The sequence below is a fragment of the Salvelinus alpinus genome, chromosome 3, assembly GCF_045679555.1.
Source record: "Salvelinus alpinus chromosome 3, SLU_Salpinus.1, whole genome shotgun sequence".
Taxonomy (NCBI): domain Eukaryota; kingdom Metazoa; phylum Chordata; class Actinopteri; order Salmoniformes; family Salmonidae; genus Salvelinus; species Salvelinus alpinus.
The window spans coordinates 4115799-4138159 of record NC_092088.1 but is presented as its reverse complement, the minus strand read 5'-3'; the positions used below and the strand labels follow the sequence as shown (position 1 = coordinate 4138159).

Genomic DNA, 22361 nt, shown 5'->3' with positions numbered 1-22361 from the left:
CTTATCCTACTTATATCAGTACACTCGTAAGAACCTAAACATTACGAAACTTTTATTCGATTAAATAAGCCACAAGTAACAAATAAACCATTAAATTGTGTTTAATTAACCAAACGCGACACTCATTGATCTCCATACAAAAACTCGCCGCTTGTTGAGCGGAGGAAAAAAGTGAACTTGGAGAAGACAGATTTTGGGCCCAGTTATCGCCCTCGCTTCGCGTCTTCCCCCGTTATTTCTAAAAATAACGAATATTACATTACTTTTGGTATGCCACGGTAAACTTCCACACTATTTATCTACTGTCAGTTCTTATCGATTTACGTGACTGAAATACATTATATTTTCTTATATACACTTATTACGGTATTTAGGATCTTGTTTAAATGTTTGACAAGTGCGGTAGTTCTACGCATGCGTAACTCCAACTTCCTGTTCCAACAAAACACCGATGTCCTGGAACTGTGTGGACTGGGTCTTTACATTGGTTTTGTTATTATTGTAAAATAGACACGTTTACGATCATCTGTCGTATATAAAAATGGTTAGAGATATAATAATACATTGCTGAGGACGCTGACAACATTTTCTGGTGTATAGTTCTCTCTGTTTACTTCTGTATTTGAGAATCTGATGTAGCTAGCGACTGTAACTGGTTGTACATTATTTCACTACCATGTCGGCCAAAGTTAGAGCGGGGGACAGCAAAGACAACGGAGAAATCATTAGAAACTACCATAAACGAGCATTTGAATACATATCCGTGGCACTAAAGATCGACGAAGATGACAAAGGTTGAATGCATCTCCTTATCTTAAAAAAAAATATATATTATATATGTTTATCATACATTAGCATCGATGAAACCAAGAGAGTTTTACAATGTCAAAACTGTTGGTTGCATCGAAGCCAATCATACATGTTGTGTAACTGTATGCAAGCAAATGCAACGGCACACTGGGAGTGTTTGTATGTCTGTCTACTCTCTCTCTGTGTGACTGAGCCTGTGGGTTTGTTATGGCAGGTGTCAAGGAGGAGGCAGTCCAGTGGTATCAGAAAGGCATTGCAGAGCTTCAAAGGGGGATTGCTATTGAAGTCACAGGACAAGGTAAGCTACTTCCTACCTCATCATCTTTCAAGTTAATATCAGGTTGTTTGTGTTGTGGCTGTTGACCAGGTACCATCTTTCACTTTCACTTTAGGAGAACATAGTGATCGTTCAAAGAGGCTTCAAACTAAGATGATCAGCAATCTCACCATGGCAAAGGACCGACTCGCTCTTCTAGGTCAGCTCTCTGATGATGTTGAGAACGTTGTTTTAGATTGTATCACATCATGGTGACTTCCCATACTGGTAATATATGAGGCATGCTGCAGTCTTCATGATGACTCACCATACTGGTAATATATGAGGCATGCTGCAGTCTTCATGATGACTCCCCATACTGGTAATATATGAGGCATGCTGCAGTCTTCATGATGACTCACCATACTGGTAATATATGAGGCATGCTGCAGTCTTCATGATGACTCCCCATACTGGTAATGTATGAGGCATGCTGCAGTCTTCATGATGACTTACCATACTGGTAATATATGAGGCATGCTGCAGTCTTCATGATGACTTACCATACTGGTAATATATGAGGCATGCTGCAGTCTTCATGATGACTCACCATACTGGTAATATATGAGGCATGCTGCAGTCTTCATGATGACTCCCCATACTGGTAATGTATGAGGCATGCTGCAGTCTTCATGATGACTCACCATACTGGTAATATATGAGGCATACTGCAGTCTTCATGATGACTCACCATACTGGTAATATATGAGGCATGCTGCAGTCTTCATGATGACTCCCCATACTGGTAATATATGAGGCATGCTGCAGTCTTCATGATGACTCCCCATACTGGTAATATATGAGGCATGCTGCAGTCTTCATGATGACTCACCATACTGGTAATATATGAGGCATGCTGCAGTCTTCATGATGACTCACCATACTGGTAATATATGAGGCATACTGCAGTCTTCATGATGACTCACCATACTGGTAATATATGAGGCATGCTGCAGTCTTCATGATGACTCCCCATACTGGTAATATATGAGGCATGCTGCAGTCTTCATGATGACTCACCATACTGGTAATATATGAGGCATGCTGCAGTCTTCATGATGACTCACCATACTGGTAATATATGAGGCATGCTGCAGTCTTCATGATGACTCACCATACTGGTAATATATGAGGCATGCTGCAGTCTTCATGATGACTCCCCATACTGGTAATATATGAGGCATGCTGCAGTCTTCATGATGACTCACCATACTGGTAATATATGAGGCATGCTGCAGTCTTCATGATGACTCACCATACTGGTAATATATGAGGCATGCTGCAGTCTTCTCTCATAACACTTTGAAGTGATGCCACACTTAGATTTTGAGCTATATAGATTTGTGCTGTAAAAAAATCCCTGACCAAGATCAATATTTCTCTCTCTCACTCAAAAAGGTTTAAAAGAGATGGACATTTCAAGTGTTATATTACCAGCTATGTGTTTTAGCAATTTGCAAATAGTTGTAGTACTAATGTTTTTTATTTTTTTATTTAACCTTGTAGGGTCTCTTTCTCCATTCTCGCTTACTCTCTCTCACCCTCTGTCTCTCTCCATCCTCTCTCTTACCCTCTCTCTCTCCACCCTCTGTCTCTCTCACCCTCTCTCTCTCCATCCTCTCTCACCCTCTGTCTCTCTCCATCCTCTCTCACCCTCTGTCTCTCTCCATCCTCTGTCTCTCTCCATCCTCTCTCTCTCCATTCTCTCTCTCTCACCCTTTCTCTCTCCATTCTCTCTCTCTCTCTCTCACCCTCTCTCTCTCTCCATCCTCTCTTTCTCACCCTCTCTCGCTCTCAACCTTTGTCTCTCTCCATCCTCTCTCTCAACCTCTCCCTCTCCATCCTCTCTCTCTCACCCTCTGTCTCTCTCCATCCTCTCTCTCTCACCCTCTGTCTCTCTCCATCCTCTCTCTCTCACCCTCTGTCTCTCTCTCTCTCTCTCACCCTCTGTCTCTCTCCATCCTCTCTCTCACCACAGAAGGTGCATCAGCTTCTAAAACAAGACACAGCCCTCAGAGTCCACCAGGCCATCTCCCTACCCCTCCAGTGAGGCCTTCTGGTCCAAAGAACAAGCCAGGTCCAGGTGGTTCTATGTCCAGTCACAGCAAGCCAGCAAGCACTGGCTCAAGCAGGACCAACAATATCAAGGTATCCCTGGTACAGGTCCTGTCCCCGTCCCTGGTACCATTAAAGTACAGGCCTTGTCCTATCCCCGTCCCTGGTCCCATTAAAGTACAGGCCTTGTCCTATCCCCGTCTCCTATCCTCTAGTCCCATAAATTATTTAATCCTAGTCTTATAACCACCCCGCTAACAGTTTACAGAAAACAACGTTTTTTGAGTTGTAATTTGTCTTAAATACTGTTTCAAATGGGACGTTGTTGCTCATAGTGTATCCTTTTTGTTTTATGGTCTGTGAAATGTTTGTTTCATGGTCTATGATATTGTGCACTTATGGAGTGTTCTCTCTAAGGTTGTCCCTCGGGCTGCAGGAAGAGGACAGAATGGTAGACCAGCAGCATCAGCATCGAAGGAACCACAGAAGAGGGACATGAAGTACTTTAAGAATGTGGACAGCAAACTGGCCAGCTTCATACTGAATGAAATCGTAGACGGGTAGGATAGATGAGCTCTCTGCATAGCCCAGTCCAGGAGATATCTGTGTAGCCCAGTCCCGGCGTTATCCGCGTAGCCCGGTCCCGGAGATATCCGCGTAGCCCGGTCCCGGCGCTATCCGCGTAGCCCGGTCCAGGAGCTATCTGCGTAGCCCGGTCCCGGCGCTATCCGCGTAGCCCGGTCCCGGCGCTATCCGCGTAGCCCGGTCCCGGAGATATCCGCGTAGCCCGGTCCCGGCGCTATCCGCGTAGCCCGGTCCATGAGCTATCTGCGTAGCCCGGTCCCGGCGCTATCCGCGTAGCCCGGTCCCGGAGATATCCGCGTAGCCCGGTCCCGGAGATATCCGCGTAGCCCGGTCCCGGAGTTATCCGCGTAGCCCGGTCCCGGAGATATCCGCGTAGCCCGGTCCCGGCGCTATCCGCGTAGCCCGGTCCCGGCGCTATCCGCGTAGCCCGGTCCAGGAGCTATCCGCGTAGCCCGGTCCAGGAGCTATCCGCGTAGCCCGGTCCCGGCGCTATCCGCGTAGCCCGGTCCAGGAGCTATCTGCGTAGCCTTTTGGTTATTGTCTGGGGAGTTGGCTATACAGTACTAACAGATGTGTGACCAGGCTAAGATAGAGAAGACCCTCAGCACATTCAATGGAGGGATTCTAGAGACGATGATAGTGGATAGGGCAGTGGACCGCAGTCAGGATCAAATTAAACGTTGATTCTTGGGGATGCCCTGACGTCAAAATCTTAGACTTTTGAGATGGCACACACACTGACACCTTTGTTAAGGCGGTGCCTAGCTCTCCTGTAATTACAACCCATGACTGTAATTGAGACTGCTGTGGTTCTAGAGTCATTTAAACATGTGTGTTTATTTCAGTGGGTCGTCAGTGAGCTTTGAAGACATAGCGGGTCAGGAGCTGGCTAAACAAGCTCTTCAGGAGATAGTCATCCTACCTGCACTCAGACCTGAGGTGAGCATGTTTTCTTTCTACTCTGTGTTATGAGCTGCTATCTGTCAGTAATGAGCTGCTATCTGTCAGTAATGAGCTGCTATCTGTCAGTAATGAGCTGCTATCTGTCAGCTATGAGCTGCTATCTGTCACTAATGAGCTGCTATCTGTCACTAATGAGCTGCTATCTGTCACTAATGAGCTGCTATCTGTCAGCTATGAGCTGCTATCTGTCAGTTATGAGCTGCTATCTGTCAGTTATGAGCTGCTATCTGTCAGCTATGAGCTGCTATCTGTCAGCTATGAGCTGCTATCTGTCAGCTATGAGCTGCTATCTGTCAGTTATGAGCTGCTATCTGTCAGCTATGAGCTGCTATCTGTCAGCTATGAGCTGCTATCTGTCAGTTATGAGCTGCTATCTGTCAGCTATGAGCTGCTATCTGTCAGCTATGAGCTGCTATCTGTCAGCTATGAGCTGCTATCTGTCAGCTATGAGCTGCTATCTGTCAGCTATGAGCTGCTATCTGTCAGCTATGAGCTGCTATCTGTCAGCTATGAGCTGCTATCTGTCAGCTATGAGCTGCTATCTGTCAGCTATGAGCTGATATCTGTCAGCTATGGGCTGCTATCTGTCAGTAATGAGCTGCTATCTGTCAGTAATGAGCTGCTATCTGTCAGCTATGAGCTGCTATCTGTCAGCTATGAGCTGCTATCTGTCAGCTATGAGCTGCTATCTGTCAGCTATGAGCTGCTATCTGTCAGCTATGAGCTGCTATCTGTCAGTTATGAGCTGCTATCTGTCAGTAATGAGCTGCTATCTGTCAGTTATGAGCTGCTATCTGTCAGTTATGAGCTGCTATCTGTCAGCTATGAGCTGCTATCTGTCAGTTATGAGCTGCTATCTGTCAGTTATGAGCTGCTATCTGTCAGCTATGAGCTGCTATCTGTCAGCTATGAGCTGCTATCTGTCAGCTATGAGCTGCTATCTGTCAGCTATGAGCTGCTATCTGGCAGCTATGAGCTGCTATCTGTCAGCTATGGGCTGCTATCTGTTAGTAATGAGCTGCTATCTGTCAGTAATGAGCTGCTATCTGTCAGTTATGAGCTGCTATCTGTCAGCTATGAGCTGCTATCTGTCAGTTATGAGCTGCTATCTGTCAGTTATGAGCTGCTATCTGTCAGTTATGAGCTGCTATCTGTCAGCTATGAGCTGCTATCTGTCAGCTATGAGCTGCTATCTGTCAGTTATGAGCTGCTATCTGTCAGCTATGAGCTGCTATCTGTCAGCTATGAGCTGCTATCTGTCAGCTATGAGCTGCTATCTGTCAGCTATGAGCTGCTATCTGTCAGTAATGAGCTGCTATCTGTCAGTTATGAGCTGCTATCTGTCAGTTATGAGCTGCTATCTGTCAGCTATGAGCTGCTATCTGTCAGTTATGAGCTGCTATCTGTCAGCTATGAGCTGCTATCTGTCAGTTATGAGCTGCTATCTGTCAGTTATGAGCTGCTATCTGTCAGCTATGAGCTGCTATCTGTCAGCTATGAGCTGCTATCTGTCAGTTATGAGCTGCTATCTGTCAGCTATGAGCTGCTATCTGTCAGCTATGAGCTGCTATCTGTCAGCTATGAGCTGCTATCTGGCAGCTATGAGCTGCTATCTGGCAGCTATGAGCTGCTATCTGTCAGCTATGGGCTGCTATCTGTTAGTAATGAGCTGCTATCTGTCAGTAATGAGCTGCTATCTGTCAGTTATGAGCTGCTATCTGTCAGCTATGAGCTGCTATCTGTCAGCTATGAGCTGCTATCTGTCAGCTATGAGCTGCTATCTGTCAGCTATGGGCTGCTATCTCAGTAATGAGCTGCTATCTGTCAGTAATGAGCTGCTATCTGTCAGTAATGAGCTGCTATCTGTCAGCTATGAGCTGCTATCTGTCAGCTATGAGCTGCTATCTGTCAGCTATGAGCTGCTATCTGTCAGTTATGAGCTGCTATCTGTCAGTTATGAGCTGCTATCTGTCAGTAATGAGCTGCTATCTGTCAGTAATGAGCTGCTATCTGTCAGTTATGAGCTGCTATCTGTCAGTTATGAGCTGCTATCTGTCAGCTATGAGCTGCTATCTGTCAGCTATGAGCTGCTATCTGTCAGTTATGAGCTGCTATCTGTCAGCTATGAGCTGCTATCTGTCAGCTATGAGCTGCTATCTGTCAGCTATGAGCTGCTATCTGTCAGCTATGAGCTGCTATCTGTCAGCTATGAGCTGCTATCTGTCAGCTATGAGCTGCTATCTGTCAGCTATGAGCTGCTATCTGTCAGCTATGAGCTGCTATCTGTCAGCTATGAGCTGCTATCTGTCAGCTATGAGCTGCTATCTGTCAGCTATGAGCTGCTATCTGTCAGCTATGAGCTGCTATCTGTCAGCTATGAGCTGCTATCTGTCAGCTATGAGCTGCTATCTGTCAGTAATGAGCTGCTATCTGTCAGCTATGAGCTGCTATCTGTCAGCTATGAGCTGCTATCTGTCAGCTATGAGCTGCTATCTGTCAGCAATGAGCTGCTATCTGTCAGCTATGAGCTGCTATCTGTCAGCTATGAGCTGCTATCTGTCAGCTATGAGCTGCTATCTGTCAGCTATGAGCTGCTATCTGTCAGCTATGAGCTGCTATCTGTCAGCTATGAGCTGCTATCTGTCAGCTATGAGCTGCTATCTGTCAGCTATGAGCTGCTATCTGTCAGTTATGCCTGATTCACATTCTAGGGTACCCAAGTCAAGCTGAGATGCTTTGGTCTGGCCTGTTTACACATCCAGCATATCTGCTGAAAAGGACCATTTGAAATGAAAATATCCGAGCCAGCACAGTACAGTTGAGGTCGTCCCTATTTTGGGAATCGGGCTTCACAGTTGTCTTGTTATCTCTAGTCCAGTCTGTTGTCTCTAGTCAAATCCAATCAAAGTTTATTTGTCACGTGCGCCGAATATAACAGGTGTAGACCTTACAGTGAAATGCTTACTTACCTAACCAACGGTGCAATTTTTAAGTAAAAAACAGGTATTAGGTGAACAATAGATAAGTAAGGAAATAAAAAACAGTAAATAACAGTGAATAATAACAGTAGGGAGGCTGTATACAGTAGGGAGGCTGTATACAGTAGGGAGGCTGTATACAGTAGGGAGGCTGTATACAGTAGAGAGGCTATATACAGTAGAGAGGCTATATACAGTAGAGAGGCTATATACAGTAGTGAGGCTATATACAGTAGTGAGGCTATATACAGTAGTGAGGCTATATACAGTAGAGAGGCTATATACAGTAGATAGGCCATATACAGGCACCGGTTAGTCGGGCTAATTGAGGTAGTATGTAGATTAATGTATAGTTCAAGTGACCATGCATATATGATAAACAGAGAGTAGCAGCAGTGTAAAGAGGGAGGGGGCAATGCAAATAGTCTGGGTAACCATTTCATTACCTGTTCAGAAGTGTTATGGCTTGGGGGTAAAAACTGTTGAGAAGCCTTTTGGTCCTAGACTTGGCACTCCGGTACCACTTGACATGCGGTAGTAGAGAGAACAGTCTATGACTGGGGTGGCTGAAGTCTTTGACAATTTTTAGGGCCTTCCTCTTACACCGCCTGGTATAGAGGTCCTGGATGACAGGAAGCTTGGCCCCGGTGATGTACTGGGCCGTACGCACTACCCTCTGTAGTGCCTTGCGGTCGGAGGCCGAGCAGTTGCCGTACCAGGCAGTGATGCAACCAGTCAGGATGCTCTCGATGTTGCAGCTGTAGAACCTTTTGAGGATCTGAGGACCCATGCCAAATCTTTTTAGTTTCCTGAGGGGGAATAGGCATTGTGCCCTCTTCACGACTGTCTTGGTGTGCTTGGACCATGTTAGTTTGTTGGTGATGTGAACACCCAAGGAACTTGAAGCTCTCAACCTGCTCCACTACAGCCCCGTCGATGAGAATGGGGGTGTGCTCGGTCCTCCTTTTCCGGTAGTCCACAATCATCTACTTAGTCTTGGTTACGTTGAGGGATAGGTTGTTATTCTGGCACCACCCGGCCAAGTCTCTGACCTCCTCCCTATAGGCTGTCTCGTCGTTGTCGATGATCAGGCCTACCAGTGTTGTGTCGTCTGCAAACTTAATGATGGTGTTGGAGTAGTGCCTGGCCGTGGGGTCATGAGTGAACAGGGAGTACAGGAGGGGACTGAGCACGCACCCCTGAGGGGCTCCAGTGTTGAGGATCAGCGTTACGGATGTGTTGTTACCTACCCTTACCACCTGGGGGCGGCCCGTCAGGAAGTCCAGGATCCAGTTGCAGAGGGAGGTGTTTAGTCCCAGGGTCCTTAGCTTAGTGATGACCTTGGAGGGCACTATGGTGTTGAACGCTGAGCTGTAGTCAATAAACAGCATTCTCACATAGGTGTTCCTTTTGTCCAGGTGGGAAAGGGAAGTGTGGAGTGAAATAGAGATTGCATCATCTGTTGATCTGTTTTGACGGTATGCAAATTGGAGTGGGTCTAGGGTTTCTGAGATAATGGTGTTGATGTGATCCATGACCAGCCTTTCAAAGCACTTCATGGCTACGGACGTGAGGGCTACGGGTCTGTAGTCATTTAGGCAGGTTACCTTCGTGTTCTTGGGCACAGGGACTATGGTGGTCGGCTTGAAGCATGTTGGTATTACAGACTCAATCAGGGACATGTTGAAAATGTCAGTGAAGATACCTGCCAGTTGGTCAGCACATGCCCGGAGCACACGTCCTGGTAATCCGTCTGGCCCCGCAGCCTTGTGTATGTTGACCTGTTTAAAGGTCTTACTCACGTCGGCTACGGAGAGCGTGATCACACAGTCGTCTGGAACAGCTGATGCTCTCATGCATGCCTCAGTGTTGCTTGCCTCAAAGCGATCATAGAAGTGATTTAGCTCGTCTGGTAGGCTCGTGTCACTGGGCAGCTCGCGGCTATGCTTCCCTTTGTAGCTTGCCAGCCCTGCCGCATAAGATGAGCGTCGGAGCCGGTGTAGTACGATTCAATCTAGTCCAGTCTGTAGTCCAGTCTATGGTGGTGGTGCTGTCTCTAGTCCAGTCTATGGTGGTGGTGCTGTCTCTAGTCCAGTCTATAGTGTTGTGCTGTCTCTACTCCAGTCTATAGTGTTGTCTCTAGTCCAGTCTATAGTGTTGTGCTGTCTCTAGTCCAGTCTATGGTGTTGTGCTGTCTCTAGTCCAGTCTATAGTGTTGTGCTGTCTCTACTCCAGTCTATAGTGTTGTCTCTAGTCCAGTCTATAGTGTTGTGTTGTCTCTAGTCCAGTCTATGGTGTTGTGTTGTCTCTAGTCCAGTCTATGGTGGTGCTGTCTCTAGTCCAGTCTATGGTGTTGCTGTCTCTACCCCAGTCTATAGTGTTGTGCTGTCTCTAGTCCAGTCTATGGTGTTGTGTTGTCTCTAGTCCAGTCTATGGTGTTGTGTTGTCTCTAGTCCAGTCTATAGTGTTGTGTTGTCTCTAGTCCAGTCTATGGTGTTGTCTCTAGTCCAGTCTATGGTGTTGTCTCTAGTCCAGTCTATGGTGTTGTGTTGTCTCTAGTCCAGTCTATGGTGTTGTCTCTAGTCCAGTCTATGGTGTTGTGTTGTCTCTAGTCCAGTCTATAGTGTTGTGTTGTCTCTACCCCAGTCTATGGTGTTGTGTTGTCTCTAGTCCAGTCTATAGTGTTGTGTTGTCTCTAGTCCAGTCTATAGTGTTGTGTTGTCTCTAGTCCAGTCTATGGTGTTGCTGTCTCTAGTCCAGTCTATGGTGTTGCTGTCTCTAGTCCAGTCTATGGTGTTGTGCTGTCTCTAGTCCAGTCTATGGTGTTGTGCTGTCTCTAGTCCAGTCTATGGTGTTGTGTTGTCTCTAGTCCAGTCTATGCTGTTGTGCTGTCTCTAGTCCAGTCTATGGTGTTGTGTTGTCTCTAGTCCAGTCTATGGTGTTGTGCTGTCTCTAGTCCAGTCTATGGTGTTGTGCTGTCTCTAGTCCAGTCTATGGTGCTGCTGTCTCTAGTCCAGTCTATGGTGGTGTGTTGTCTCTAGTCCAGTCTATGGTGGTGTGTTGTCTCTAGTCCAGTCTATGGTGTTGTGTTGTCTCTAGTCCAGTCTATGGTGGTGTGCTGTCTCTAGTCCAGTCTATGGTGGTGTGCTGTCTCTAGTCCAGTCTATGGTGTTGTGCTGTCTCTAGTCCAGTCTATGGTGGTGTGCTGTCTCTAGTCCAGTCTATGGTGTTGTGCTGTCTCTAGTCCAGTCTATGGTGTTGTGCTGTCTCTACCCCAGTCTATGGTGTTGTTGTTCCCCTCTAGCTGTTCACTGGTCTCAGATCCCCGGCACGAGGTCTGCTCCTCTTCGGCCCGCCAGGCAACGGAAAGACCATGCTGGTGAGTCAAACGTTTGTGACAATCAAATGACATCACATGGTGTTGACTGCATGTTGAAGACATTATGCCTCTTTCTCATGATAATGAATGTCTCTTTTGTCCCTCTACCCAGGCCAAAGCAGTAGAAATGGAGTCCTCTTTCTCATGATAATGATCTCTGTTGTCCCTCTACCCAGGCCAAAGCAGTAGAAATGGAGTCCTCTTTCTCATGATAATAAATTGATCTCTGTTGTCCCTCTACCCAGGCCAAAGCAGTAGAAATGGAGTCCTCTTTCTCATGATAATGATCTCTGTTGTCCCTCTACCCAGGCCAAAGCAGTAGAAATGGAGTCCTCTTTCTCATGATAATAAATTGATCTCTGTTGTCCTTCTACCCAGGCCAAAGCAGTAGAAATGGAGTCCTCTTTCTCATGATAATAAATTGATCTCTGTTGTCCCTCTACCCAGGCCAAAGCAGTAGAAATGGAGTCCTCTTTCTCATGATAATACATTGATCTCTGCTGTCCCTCTACCCAGGCCAAAGCAGTAGAAATGGAGTCCTCTTTCTCATGATAATGATCTCTGTTGTCCCTCTACCCAGGCCAAAGCAGTAGATATGGAGTCCTCTTTCTCATGATAATGATCTATGTTGTCCCTCTACCCAGGCCAAAGCAGTAGAAATGGAGTGCTCTTTCTCATGATAATAAATTGATCTCTGTTGTCCCTCTACCCAGGCCAAAGCAGTAGAAATGGAGTCCTCTTTCTCATGATAATGATCTCTGTTGTCCCTCTACCCAGGCCAAAGCAGTAGAAATGGAGTCCTCTTTCTCATGATAATGATCTCTGTTGTCCCTCTACCCAGGCCAAAGCAGTAGAAATGGAGTCCTCTTTCTCATGATAATGATCTCTGTTGTCCCTCTACCCAGGCCAAAGCAGTTGCCATGGAGTCCCACGCCACCTTCTTTAACATCAGTGCTTCCAGTCTGACTTCTAAATGGGTGAGGAGTCTGAAGACTGTTGTCATTTACTGTGCCCAAAATGGCACCCTATTCTCTGGGTAGTGGACTACTGTAGACCAGGGTAGTGGACTACTGTAGACCAGGGTAGTGGACTACTGTAGACCAGGGTAGTGGACTACTGTAGACCAGGGTAGTGGACTACTGTAGACCAGGGTCTATAGGGTAGTGGACTACTGTTGACCAGGGTCCAGGTAGAGATGTCCCACCTAGTGTATTAACATTCGTGTTAGCTGAGTGATCAGTTAAACTATCAATAAGATAGTTTTAAAACCATTTTATAAAGTTGACCTTTTATGTTCCAGTGTAAAGTGTTTGTAGCAGTAGTTGTGACTTGAGTGACCTTTGACCCGTACCTCTCCTTTCCAGGTGGGAGAGGGAGAGAAGCTGGTCAGAGCTCTGTTTGCTGTGGCCAGAGAACTGCAGCCAGCCATCATCTTCATTGGTTGGTTTGAGTGATTGTATTGAATGTCTTTTTACCCATACAGTATACTCAACATGGTCCAACAGTGGTCTGACGTCCAACAGTGATATTTTAACTTGACATTTTCCATTGGTTATTCTTTTTTTTTAGTCTAGGACTCGGCTTTTAGTCTGTCCAAAAAACTGACCATTCGTTAGTTTAGTTTAATAATGGATTGGATTTTTATAGCGACTTTCTACATCATGAGGTACTCGAAGCGCTTTACATAGTGAGGGGTGAAGTGGACTAGTTAAAGATGCAGAAATCGCTCCTCCATTTCCTGGTTGCTAATATTCTAATAGTTTGCCTAATTTCAGTTTATGTGACTAAACAACTAAGTATAGTGTAGACAGTCATTGTACCATCGAAAGTGCTTTTCTATAACCAAAATTATTGTATTTTCAGCTGTTTGTAGCTGGTGTACAAAACCGAAAGTAAAAGATGCAAAAACTAAACTTAAGAACAAGAAGCATAGAAATAGCGCACATAGAACAGATCTACTGCTTCTTAGACTGGCTGTCAATGAGAAGGACAGATCTATAACACACATTTCTATGTGAATTTGGTCAGGTCGTCCAAAAAAGTGACATTTTACAGCTTTAATAAAAATGTTTTATGTTTGTTTGTTTCTGAGAGACTGAACAGACAGTACCTATTCATTGACGTTGTGGTGACGCTCGCTGTGGTTCCTGTCTGTTTGCCGTCCTCCCAGATGAGATCGACAGCCTGCTCTGTGAGAGAAGGGAGGGAGAACACGATGCCAGCCGCCGGTTAAAAACTGAGTTTCTCATACAGTTTGATGGGGTAAGACCAACGACCATTTTAGTTATGTCACGGTAATGTTACTCGCGCTGCAATTATCAACGGTAGTTGTAATTCCTATATACTGTTTTATGAATGTTTCGTGTATGGGTTTTTTAATGAGCTACAAAATACCTTATGCACACTACATGACCAAAAGTATGTGGACACCTGCTCATCGAACATCTCATTCCAAAATCATGGGCGTTAATATGGAGTTGGTCCCCCCTTTGCTGCCATAACAGCCTCCTCTCTTCTGGGAAGGCTTTCCACTAGATGTTGGAACATTGCTGCTATAACAGCCTCCACTCTTCTGGGAAGGCTTTCCACCAGATGTTGGAACATTGCTGCTATAACAGCCTCCATTCTTCTGGGAAGGCTTTCCACTAGATGTTGGAACATTGCTGCTATAACAGCCTCCACTCTTCTGGGAAGGCTTTCCACCAGATGTTGGAACATTGCTGCTATAACAGCCTCCACTCTTCTGGGAAGGCTTTCCACTAGATGTTGGAACGTTGCTGCTATAACAGCCTCCACTCTTCTGGGAAGGCTTTCCACCAGATGTTGGAACATTGCTGCTATAACAGCCTCCACTCTTCTGGGAAGGCTTTCCACCAGATGTTGGAACATTGCTGCTATATACAGCCTCCACTCTTCTGGGAAGGCTTTCCACTAGATGTTGGAACATTGCTGCTATAACAGCCTCCACTCTTCTGGGAAGGCTTTCCACTAGATGTTGGAACATTGCTGCTATAACAGCCTCCACTCTTCTGGGAAGGCTTTCCACCAGATGTTGGAACATTGCTGCTATAACAGCCTCCACTCTTCTGGGAAGGCTTTCCACCAGATGTTGGAACATTGCTGCTATATACAGCCTCCACTCTTCTGGGAAGGCTTTCCACTAGATGTTGGAACATTGCTGCTATAACAGCCTCCACTCTTCTGGGAAGGCTTTCCACTAGATGTTGGAACATTGCTGCTATAACAGCCTCCACTCTTCTGGGAAGGCTTTCCTCTAGATGTTGGAACATTGCTGCGGGGACTTGCTTCCATTCAGCCACGAGCATTCGTGAGGTCGGGCACTGATGTTGGGTGATTAGGCCTGGCTCGCAGTCGGCGTTCCAATTCATCCCAAAAGGTGTTCGATAGGGTTGAGGTCAGGGCTCTGTGCAGGCCAGTCAAGTTCTTCCACACCGATCGCGACAAACCATTTCTGTATGGACCTCGCTTTGTTGCACGGGGGCAATGTCATGCTGAAACAGGAAAGGGCCTTCCCCAAACAGTTGCCACAAAGTTAGAAGCACAGAATCATCTAGAATGTCATTGTATGCTGTAGCGTTAAGATTTACCTTCACTGGAACTAAGGGGCCCAAACCATGAAAAACAGCCCCAGACCATTATTCCTCCTCCACCAAACTTTACAGTTGGCAGTATGGATTGGGGCAGATAGTGTTCTCCTGCCATCCGCCAAACCCAGATTCATCTGTCGGACTACCAGAAGGTGAAGCGTGATTCATCACTCCAGAGAACACGTTTCTACTGCTCCAGTGTCCAATGGCGGTGATCTTTACACCACTCCAGCCGACGCTTGGCATTGCTCATGGTGATCTTAGGCTCGTTTGCGGCTGCTCGGCCACGGAAACCCATTTCAAGAAGCTCCCGACAAACAGTTCTTGTGCTGACGTTGCTTCCAGAGTCAGTTTGGAACTCGGTAGTGAGTGTTGCAACCGATGACAGACAATTTTTATGCGCTTCAGCACCCGGCGGTCCCGTTCTGTGAGCTTGTGTGTCCTACCACTTCACGGCTGAGCCTAGACGTTTCCACTTCACAATGTTTCCACTTCAGAGTTAACCGGGGCAGCTCTAGCAAGGCAGAAATTTAACGGACTGACTTATTGGAAAGGTGGCATCCTATGACGGTGCCACGTTGAAGGTCACTGAGCTCTTCAGTAAGGGCCATTCTACTGCCAATATTTTGTCTATGGAGATTGCATGGCTGTGTGCACAATGTTATACACCTGTCAGCAACGGGTGTGGCTGAAATGGCTGAATCCACTAATTTGAAGTGGTGTCCACATACTTTTGTATATCTGGTGTAGGTTTCCTTCAACAACACTAGTCTCCTGGATGGTTGCAGGTGCAGTCAGAAGGGGCAGAGAGGGTTCTGGTGATGGGAGCTACAAACAGACCACAGGAGCTGGACGAAGCTGTGCTCAGGTACTGGACACAACACAACACAGGAAGCTGTGCTCAGGTACTGGACACACCACAACACAGGAAGCTGTGCTCAGGTACTGAACAAAACAACACACACAGGAAGCTGTGCTCAGGTACTGGACACAACACAACACACACAGGAAGCTGTGCTCAGGTACTGAACACAACACAACACACACAGGAAGACCAAGCTGTGCTCAGGTACTGAACACAACACAACACACACAGGAAGACCAAGCTGTGCTCAGGTACTGGACACAACACACACAGGAAGCTGTGCTCAGGTACTGGACACAACACAACACACACAGGAAGACCAAGCTGTGCTCAGGTACTGAACACAACACAACACACACAGGAAGACCAAGCTGTGCTCAGGTACTGGACACAACACAACACACACAGGAAGACGAAGCTGTGCTCAGGTACTGGACACAACACACACAGGAAGACGAAGCTGTGCTCAGGTACTGGACACAACACACACAGGAAGCTGTGCTCAGGTACTGGACACAACACACACAGGAAGCTGTGCTCAGGTACTGAACACAACACACACAGGAAGACAAAGCTGTGCTCAGGTACTGGATATGATACACTCACACACACATATTTTATACACTGTGCTTCTACACCTGCATTGCTTGCTGTTTGGGGTTTTAGGCTGGGTTTCTGTACAGCACTTTGATATATCAGCTGATGTACGAAGGGCTATATAAATACATTTGATTTGATTTGACATAAAGCACGGGAACCGGTTAATAACGCTCTGCACACAAAATAAAGTTCTGAAACGGTTCAAACTAAAAATAAGTAACATTTTATGTCGTTCTTTTTTCAAAACCTCTGAAATCGTTTTTTTGTTGCTGTTTACATTTAGCTCAACATTAAATGACCACTCAGTGCGGATAGAGCAGCTTGCTATGGAGCGGGTTAACTATGTACAGTGTAATGCATTGGACAGACCAGTGTAGGGCGCGAGATGTGACAAACGGGTGGGGAGAGAGGGTGAAGGAGGAGGGTTTGGCTTGTAGCACTGGGCATGTTGTTATGACATGCGTTATCTGAAATTAGGCCCACAGAATTGTACATGTGATATAGCAGCTTCTATGGAGGAAGGAACTTTGAATGTTTTTGAACTTCCTGGATTTGGTCCGATGTTAAAGCCAGAGGTAGCTAGCTTAAGCTTGTGTGTGCAGAGCGGCACCGGAATGAAAATCAAAACACGTCTTATCTTTTTTTTTGGGGGGGGGGGGGTTGTGAATAAATCCAACGCGAAACGTGTTCAATATAGTATCCTTAATTAGCATTAAAAAGTTTATCCATTATTTTCTAATAAAAAAAAATCTCTCTCTCTCTCTCCCTAATTTCCGAATCAGGCTTGTAACGTCAGTAGGCTACTGTAGCCTATGCTTCGGAGGGGGAGAGGCAGGTAGCCTAAAACGGCTAGGGAAAATAACGGTTCTGTTCCATAACCAGTATAGATCACTTTCATTCACAGTACTGATTATTTTCATGTCATTGTTGTCCTGTTTTCGGTTCTGTTCCCTGAACCGGTTCTAACCCCTGGTGACAATACTTAATTTGTTTTTTTGTTTTTCCTTTTACAGGCGATTTGCCAAAAGGGTGCATGTAGCCTTACCAACAGAGGAGGTAAATACATGTTGCCTGTTTCGCCTTGTGCAGGACCGTCACTGAACGTTGTTATGGCTACAGTGGTTTACTGGGTAGATTTTCCGTTTTTTTTGTTAACCAATGTTATGTGTTTGCTATCATCATAGACTCGTTTCAAGTTGCTGAAGAATCTACTGGGAAAGCATGGACACCCACTCAACCAGAAGGAATTAGCCCATCTAGCAAAGTAAGTTCTCACACTACGCTAGACTAGGCTAAATCCCCCCCCCCCCCAAGCATAAACCGTAGAGATAAAACTATACAACCTAAACATGCTCTAACCAAAATATATACCTTCTCAGAATGACGGGGGGCTATTCAGGAAGTGATCTTACGTCGTTGGCTAAGGATGCTGCCCTTGGACCAATCAGAGGTGAGTAAAAGCCTATCATTCAGCCTGTCCCAATGCCCAAAAGTTATGGCTATATGCAATAGTAATAGACAATGTACCTATTATACCTATATACACTAACCGGACAGTTTATTAGGTACACCTCAGATCGCTCCTACCATATAAAGCAGGCAGACAGGCATTCAGTTACTGTTCCACTGAATGTTAGAATGGGCAAAACTAGTGACTTTGAGCGTGGTATGATCGGTCGGTGCCAAGCAGAACGGATCCATTATCACTGAAACAGCCGTCCTCCTGGGCTTTTCACGCACGACAGCGTCTAGGGTTTCCTGAGAACGGTGTCGACAAACAAACAAAACACATCCAGTCAACGGCAGTCCTGTGGGGGGAAAAACAGCTCGTTGATGAAAGAGGTGAAAAGGAGAATGGCAAGAATGGTGCAAGCTAACAGGCGTGCCACAAACAGACACATAACAGAGCAGTACAACAGTGGAGGGCAGAACGATATCTCGGGAACGCACAGCTCGGTGATCCCTGTCATGGATTGGCTGTTGCATCCGACGACCACACAGGGTTCCACTAAAAACAAGAAGCAGCAGCTCCAGTGGGCAACGCCATCACCAACACTGGACTATTTGAGGAGGGGGAAAAAACACCTCCTGAAACATGATGGTGAATTCAGTGTACTCGAGTGGCCTGGTCAGTCCCACACCTCAACCTAAGAGAGTATAACGGGATGAGATGGAACGAGCCGTTAGCAGCATGAATGTACCGCCGTCCAATCGGCAGCAACTGCATGATGCCATCGCGTCAGCATGGGCCGACATCCTTGTAGAATGCCCCAGATAATTCAGGCCGTTCTGGAGGCAAAGTGGGGTCCGGCCCCCGGACTGGTTGGGTGTACCTAATAAACTGTCTGGTCGGTGTATATTATAATATTGTAACAAACTTGAGGGGGGTTAAGGTCGCTACAATGTCTTTATGCCTTGACGAGGTCGCTAAGTGTTTGGTTAAGGTCGCTACAATGTCTTTATGCCTTGACGAGGTCGCCAAGTGTTGGGTTAAGGTCGCTACAATGTCTTTATGCCTTGACGAGGTCGCCAAGTGTTGGGTTAAGGTCGCTACAATGTCTTTATGCCTTGACGAGGTCGGCAAGTGTTGGGTTAAGGTCGCTACAATGTCTTTATGCCTTGACGAGGTCGCTAAGTGTGGGGTTAAGGTCGCTACAATGTCTTTATGGCTGGTGCCTGATCATGTTTGTTTTGTCTGTTTACACAGAACTTGGACCAGAGCAAGTGAAAAACATGGCTGCTAGTGATGTAAGTTATAACAGCTCAAAGCTACAATAGACTGTCTGACATGAATGGAGAATATACACTACATATACAAAAGTATGTGGACACCACTTCAAATTAGTAGATTCAGCTATTTCAGCCACACCCATTGCTGACAGGTGTATAAAATCGAGCACACAGCCATGCAATCTCCATAGACAAACATTGGCAGTAGAATAGCTTTATTGAAGAGCTCAGTAACTTTTAATGTGGCACCGTCATAGGATGCCACCTTGTCCACATACTTTTGGTTATGTAGTGTATTTCTGTGTATGAATAGAGAATATATTTCTGTGTATGAAATAGAGAATATATTTCTGTGTGTGAAATAGAGAATATATTTCTGTGTGTGAAATAGAGAATATATTTCTGTGTGTGAAATAGAGAATATATTTCTGCGTATGAAATGGAGAATATATTTCTGTGTATGAAATGGAGAATATATTTCTGTGTATGCTGATGCTTGTTACAGATGCGTAACATCCGCTGCAAGGACTTTGAGGATTCTCTGAAGCGTATTAAGCCCAGTGTCAGTCCCACAACCCTGGACCTCTATGTACGATGGAACACTGACTACGGAGACACTACAGCCTTCTAGAACCATGGAACTAACTAATTTCCCAGCTAGCACATAACGTTCTGAGACCCATATATGTTTCTTAGAGCGTGGTTGTCCTATGGTTATTTTGCCTTAAAACCTTTTCACAACTTTCTGGGAATGGTACAGGGAGTCGCTTGGCTTTGGAACATTCTCAGCACATTTTAAGGAACTTGACAAACCATTTTTTTTGGGGGGGGGGGGGTATTTCAATGCTTTAACCAGAAGGTTTCCTAAAAGTTCAAACGTCCTGGGAACGTTCTCCAGCTGGTTTGACGTTGGGAATGTTCTCAAATAGTTCAGAGAATGCTAAGAAACAACGTTCTTCTGTGGGAATTTCAGTACTTTAAACAAAACGTTTCCTACAGATTGCCTCGTGGTTCTATTTAAATTCATGTACAAAAAAAAAATACAAATAATAATTTGAGAGCGTTAAAACGTTCCATTAAAAAAAACACAAGACAACTTTAACGTTCACAGAACGTTCTAAGAATGTTGTTATAAAAACATACCGTTCTCAGCGTCAACAAAACTCTCTATCCTCTATCTTGTTAACAAGTGTGTTCAGGTGTGTTGGCCGCGCCCACTAATTGGCCACAGCTGATCTTAATCAGTGCTTGTTTCCTTTGAAATGGGGTCTGTTTTTAAATAGACTAAAATGAACAGCTTCGTGTGAGTTATAAAACATGGCATGCTAGCTCCATCCTGTTGCAGTGGACTAAATCCACGGATAGAGAACAGAAGATTATAGGTTTGAATCTCACTGATGCCGTGTCACAATATAAAATAAATGTGTTTTGGATGATTTAACGCCTAAACAAATGAATTGTCCATGTGTCCTATCTGTGCTGGGAGTTCCAAACAGTTAACCTAAGCGAGCAGTGTTATTAAAAGTCTTATTGAAATATTCAGTGAACGTTTTAAGGAAGTTTTTCAGAAACCTCTATATAACCTAGAATTTCCATTTTCACAGCACTAATAAAACCTCCCGGGAAAGATGTGCCGAATACAACAAGTATAGACTTTACCATTAAATGCTTTACTTACGAGCCCTTTCCCAACAATGCAGTTAAAAAGTTATACAACTAACAAATAGAAGAAAAATTAAATAGTGAAAATAAAATAACATTTTTTTTTTTTTTTAACTATCAAGGAACCAGAGTAAAACGTTCTCAGAACCTCCCTGCAACCTAAAAATGAACCCAGAACAGTCAACGTTTTCACTTCTATTCTCAGAACGTTTAAAAAAACTAAAAAAACTTTTTACCGCTCGGGAAGCATATGGCTTCGTTCCCACAACCAATGTGAAACCTAAACCGTATGTTCCCTTAACTTCCAACGAACCAAATTTGCTAGCTGGTTTAGTTCCATCGGAGACGTGATGGAACCAGGGATGTGTTCATTAGTGCACACCATAGTCTCTCCCAGTTTCAGCGTTTGCTTCAGTTTTGAGGGAGGGAGATGATAGAAATACATAGAGTAGACCATCACTGTAGAATTTGATTGATTGCAAATTTAGAAAATTGCGTAGAGACAGGAATTGCATTCTGATTTGTTGATATTGCTATATTGACAGCTTTGAGAGTTGAAATTATACTACTGTGTATATAGCTACTGTATAAAGACAGGACATTCGCCCCCCACTCCCATATTGCCTCCTCAAGGTGTCGAAAGCATTCCACAGAGAAGCCGGCCCATGTTGACTCCAATGCTTCCCACAGTTGTGTCCAGTTGGCTGGATGGGTGGTGGAACATTCTTGATACTCACGGGAAACTGTTGAGTGTGGAAAAACCCAGCAGCGTTGCTGTTCTTGACACAAACCGGTGCGCCTGGCACCTACTACCACACCCTGTTCAAAGGCAATTAAACCTTCTGTCCTGCCCATTCACCCTCTGAATGGCACACATACCTAATCCATGTCTCAAAAATCTTTTTCTTTTTTAAAATCTGAGTTGAAGTGGATTTTGCAGGTGACATCAGTAGGGGATCACCCGGTCAGCCTGTCATGGAAAGAGCAGTTGTGCTTAATGTTTTGTCCGTTCAGTGTACATGTCACCAACCACAGCTAGTGAAATCCCTGCAACTCTAAACAAATAGTTTTTTAGAATGGATGGCTAGTAATAAACTAGTCCTGAACATCTCTAAAAACTAAGAGTATTGTATTTGGTACAAATCATTCTTCGCAAGTTCTAGACCTCCGCTGAATCTGGTAATGAATGGTGTGGTTGTTGAGCAAGTTGAGGAGACTTCTTGCGATCGCCTTTTAATCCAGGGATCATCAACTAGATTAAACCGCGGCCAACACAACGCCTCTCCCTATCTGACCTAGTCATCTAGTTAAGTCATATGTTCAGTACGTGTATTCATGTATGCATGTAAGTCTGTCTATGTTAATGTGTTTACAGACTAAAAATACTTTACAATTTTAATGTATTTTTTGTTATTTGTTGAAAACCCAGGAAGACTAGCTGTCTCTATTAACGGGGATCCCAATAAAACGTATAAATGTATAATAAAGTTGCATTCTACAGCTCTAGATTTCTGATCAGTATAATCGGATTGATATTGTGATAATATGATTAACTTATTTAGTAAAATAACTGATGATCAGTTTTAGTTTTACTCCCATCATCCTCTGATTTGCTGTCTACATTTTACAAAGTTCATCTGAGGCTGGGGGGGTGTCCAACTCATTCCATGGAGGGCTGAGGGGGGGGTGTCCCAACTCATTCCATGGAGGGCTGAGGGGGGGGTGTCCCAACTCATTCCATGGAGGGCTGAGGGGGGTGTCCCAACTCATTCCATGGAGGGCTGAGGGGGGTGTCCCAACTCATTCCATG

At 45.2% G+C, this 22361-nt stretch overlaps 1 protein-coding gene across 2 annotated transcripts; it reads left to right on the top strand.

The window, feature by feature from the left end:
- The first annotated feature begins 43 nt into the window (after positions 1-43).
- LOC139569929 (spastin-like) lies at positions 44-22057 on the top strand. Of its 2 annotated transcripts, none has more exons than XM_071391319.1 (16): positions 44-794; positions 1025-1108; positions 1203-1286; positions 3105-3274; positions 3599-3681; positions 4612-4705; positions 11012-11086; positions 11992-12063; positions 12451-12526; positions 13257-13348; positions 15483-15562; positions 17173-17215; positions 17344-17423; positions 17539-17609; positions 18867-18907; positions 19395-22057. In XM_071391319.1, exons 1-16 carry the CDS (start codon positions 677-679, stop codon positions 19518-19520), a joined length of 1389 nt encoding a protein of 462 aa, XP_071247420.1. In that variant the 5' UTR covers positions 44-676; the 3' UTR covers positions 19521-22057. The 2 variants fall into 2 exon arrangements, with proteins under 2 accessions (XP_071247420.1, XP_071247419.1); XM_071391318.1 differs by having other exon boundaries at positions 46-794; positions 3599-3741.
- Positions 22058-22361: the final 304 nt, after the last annotated feature.

Excerpts from the sequence above, each read along its gene's own strand:
- LOC139569929 (XM_071391318.1), top strand. The coding sequence starts at position 677 with ATGTCGGCCAAAGTTAGAGCGGGGGACAGCAAAGACAACGGAGAAATC. Across the intron at positions 12,527-13,256 it reads GCCAGCCATCATCTTCATTG|ATGAGATCGACAGCCTGCTC; the intron begins GTTGGTTTGAGT and ends CCGTCCTCCCAG. Across the intron at positions 15,563-17,172 it reads CTGGACGAAGCTGTGCTCAG|GCGATTTGCCAAAAGGGTGC; the intron begins GTACTGGACACA and ends TTCCTTTTACAG.